The sequence below is a fragment of the Lethenteron reissneri genome, unplaced genomic scaffold (genome assembly GCF_015708825.2).
Source record: "Lethenteron reissneri isolate LAM-NWPU_2019-01 unplaced genomic scaffold, ASM1570882v1 scaffold_916, whole genome shotgun sequence".
NCBI classification, from domain to species: Eukaryota; Metazoa; Chordata; class Hyperoartia; order Petromyzontiformes; family Petromyzontidae; genus Lethenteron; species Lethenteron reissneri.
The window spans coordinates 1-2309 of record NW_026892457.1 but is presented as its reverse complement, the minus strand read 5'-3'; the positions used below and the strand labels follow the sequence as shown (position 1 = coordinate 2309).

The 2309-nt window shown below is 58.2% G+C and overlaps 1 protein-coding gene across 1 annotated transcript; it reads left to right on the top strand.

Moving 5' to 3' along the window:
- Positions 1 to 228: 228 nt before the first annotated feature.
- Positions 229 to 2038, top strand: LOC133340213 (calcium homeostasis endoplasmic reticulum protein-like; the record flags this gene model as incomplete). The annotated part of the gene is made up of 4 exons (XM_061548241.1): positions 229 to 400; positions 719 to 878; positions 1300 to 1437; positions 1887 to 2038. Coding segments are annotated over exons 3-4 (284 nt in total), but the record flags the coding sequence as incomplete, so codon positions are not given.
- Between the last annotated feature and the right edge of the window lie 271 nt (positions 2039 to 2309).

Sequence of the window (2309 nt, the reverse complement as noted above, 5' to 3'; positions counted from 1 at the left end):
CTAAGTCAGGCATCACAGTGGCCATATGTATATCGGTTTCTTTTCAATACACATATCGCTGTTGCGAATACATCGGAGTGAGAAGGAACATCAAAACCAGGATTATAAAACAAATGACAATCTCCTTCGTCTCCGTGTTCATGTCCTTGCAGGGCCAAGCCAGCCCCGGGCAGCAGCAGGCCTTGCCGCCCTGGCAGCAGCCTCAGCCGCAGCCCGACCCGGTGCTGCCCCCGTGGCAACAGCTGCTGCCCAACCGCTGCCGTCCGCTGCCCTCCAGGGCCTCCCGCCCTGGCAGCAGCAGGGACCCGACCCCGTGCAGCCGTCGCTGCCCCCCTGGCAGCAGCAGCAGCAGCAGCCCCTGATGCCGGCGCAGCCGCAGATGCCTGTGGTCCCCTCTCAGGTGTGAACCGGGCTTGTGATGACGCGATGATAAAACATCTTTGCGCGATGGGAATGTGTTTAACACGTAGGCTTTCTCGACCAAGCAGTAACTAAACGGACGTGTTGTTTACGTGACGAACCTTGCTAATTGGCTGTGTCGGGTGGTGGCGGGTTTAACGACACATTGATATTTACGTGATCTGACCCAGCGAAAACTCTGTTATGGATGGAACCGCGTGCTCGTCGATTGCACGTTCATCTTCCGTGGGGTGGTGGTGGCGAGTGTGAGCTCGTCCTCAACGCTGTCGTTACCGTCGTCGTTGTGGACGCCCGGTAGGGTGGCGCCCGCCAGTCGCGGGCCCCGACGGACCGTTCAACGCCGGCCCGGTGGCGCCCGGTGGCCGCATGGTCCCCAGCCCGCAGCATGTGCAGGAGCAGATCCAGCAGAGCTCGCCAACTTGCAGCAACAGCAGCAGCACCTCCTGCAGCAGCAGCAGGTGAGGGGGGCCAGCAGGTGACCCTGGTGCTGAGCGAGTGGTGCGTGTGAAAGTCGGCAACGATGAGCAGGGTTGCCATGCAACAGGATGGTGCAGATTCGTCTTGTTGCTGAAGGGTTGTGTCGCTATGCAACAGGAAGGTTCTGATGAGTAGTGTTTGCCGTGCAATAGGGAGGTGTTGACGGTGAGTGTTCCTATGCAACAGGGAGGTAATAATTGGTAGCATTGCTATGCAACAGGGAGGTACTGATGGATAGTTTGCTTGGTAACAGTTGAGCTAATCGGAAATATTGCTGTGCAACAGGGAGGTGCTGACAAAGTGTTGCCATGCAACAGGCTGGCGAGGGTTGCTGTTCCGCAGCAACGGCGCATGAGCGTCCCCACGGTAACGGTGTGCGTTTGCCGCCCCGCGTGACGCCAGGAGCAGATGGAGGCGGCCGTGTGTGCGGCCCAGGAGGCGCGCGTGCGCGCAATGGCCGCCGAGGCCCAGCTCAGCCTGAGCGACCTGGACGGCCTCCTGCAGCCGATCATCGACACGTGCACTAAGGACGCCATCTCTGTATGGCACCTCACCCCTCCACCAGCACCAACAGCGTTGATTGAGCAGTCTATTGTGTGTGTGCACGAGATGGTTTTGGTATGTGCGTAATGGCGAACACAGCGTGCGTTTTTGAGACGGTGATTGTGTCTGTGTGACGGTTTTTGGGTGTGGTTGTGAATGTGTTAATGTTGTTAGTGCGTGACGATGTGTGTGTGTGTGATTAGTGTTGGTTTGTGAAAATGATGTGTCACGGTGTTGGTGTGTGATGCTGTGTCCAACGGTATTGATGTGTGATGCAATCCGTGTGACAATGTGTTAGTGGTGGTGTGTGTGTGTGATGCGTGTCAATGTTTGCGGATGATGGTCTGCATGTCACGGTGATGGTGCGATCGTATGTTAGCGACGGTGACGTTGCATGCGACGGTGATGTGACGGCGGCGATGACTTCTCGCGTGCGCTGCATGCAGACCGGCAAGACGTGGATCTTCTCAAACGCCAAGTCAACGGGGGTGTGCGAGGCGCTGGCCGAGTACCTGCGCTGGAGGATCGTGCGTCCGGGCTCCAGCTTCGAGCTACGCCTGCACCTCATCTACCTCATCAACGACGTTCTGCACCACTGGTGATTGCCGTGCCTGCCCCATTGCCCCGTTGCCCCCCCCACCCCCTTGCATCCATGCCAGAGGTCGCAAACGGGTTTTGATTCCTTACCCGTACCCGGCCACACTAGGGTCGCAAAGGGTACCCGTACCCGGCCGTACCCTACCCGTACCCGGCCGGGTACGGGTAGGGTACGGGTAGGGTACGGGTATCCGATTGCGACCTCTGGGATGAAGCCATGTTGCAGGCGCGGGTGGGTTGATTCTAGGAACTTGAATTGTGAGAAGAGACGA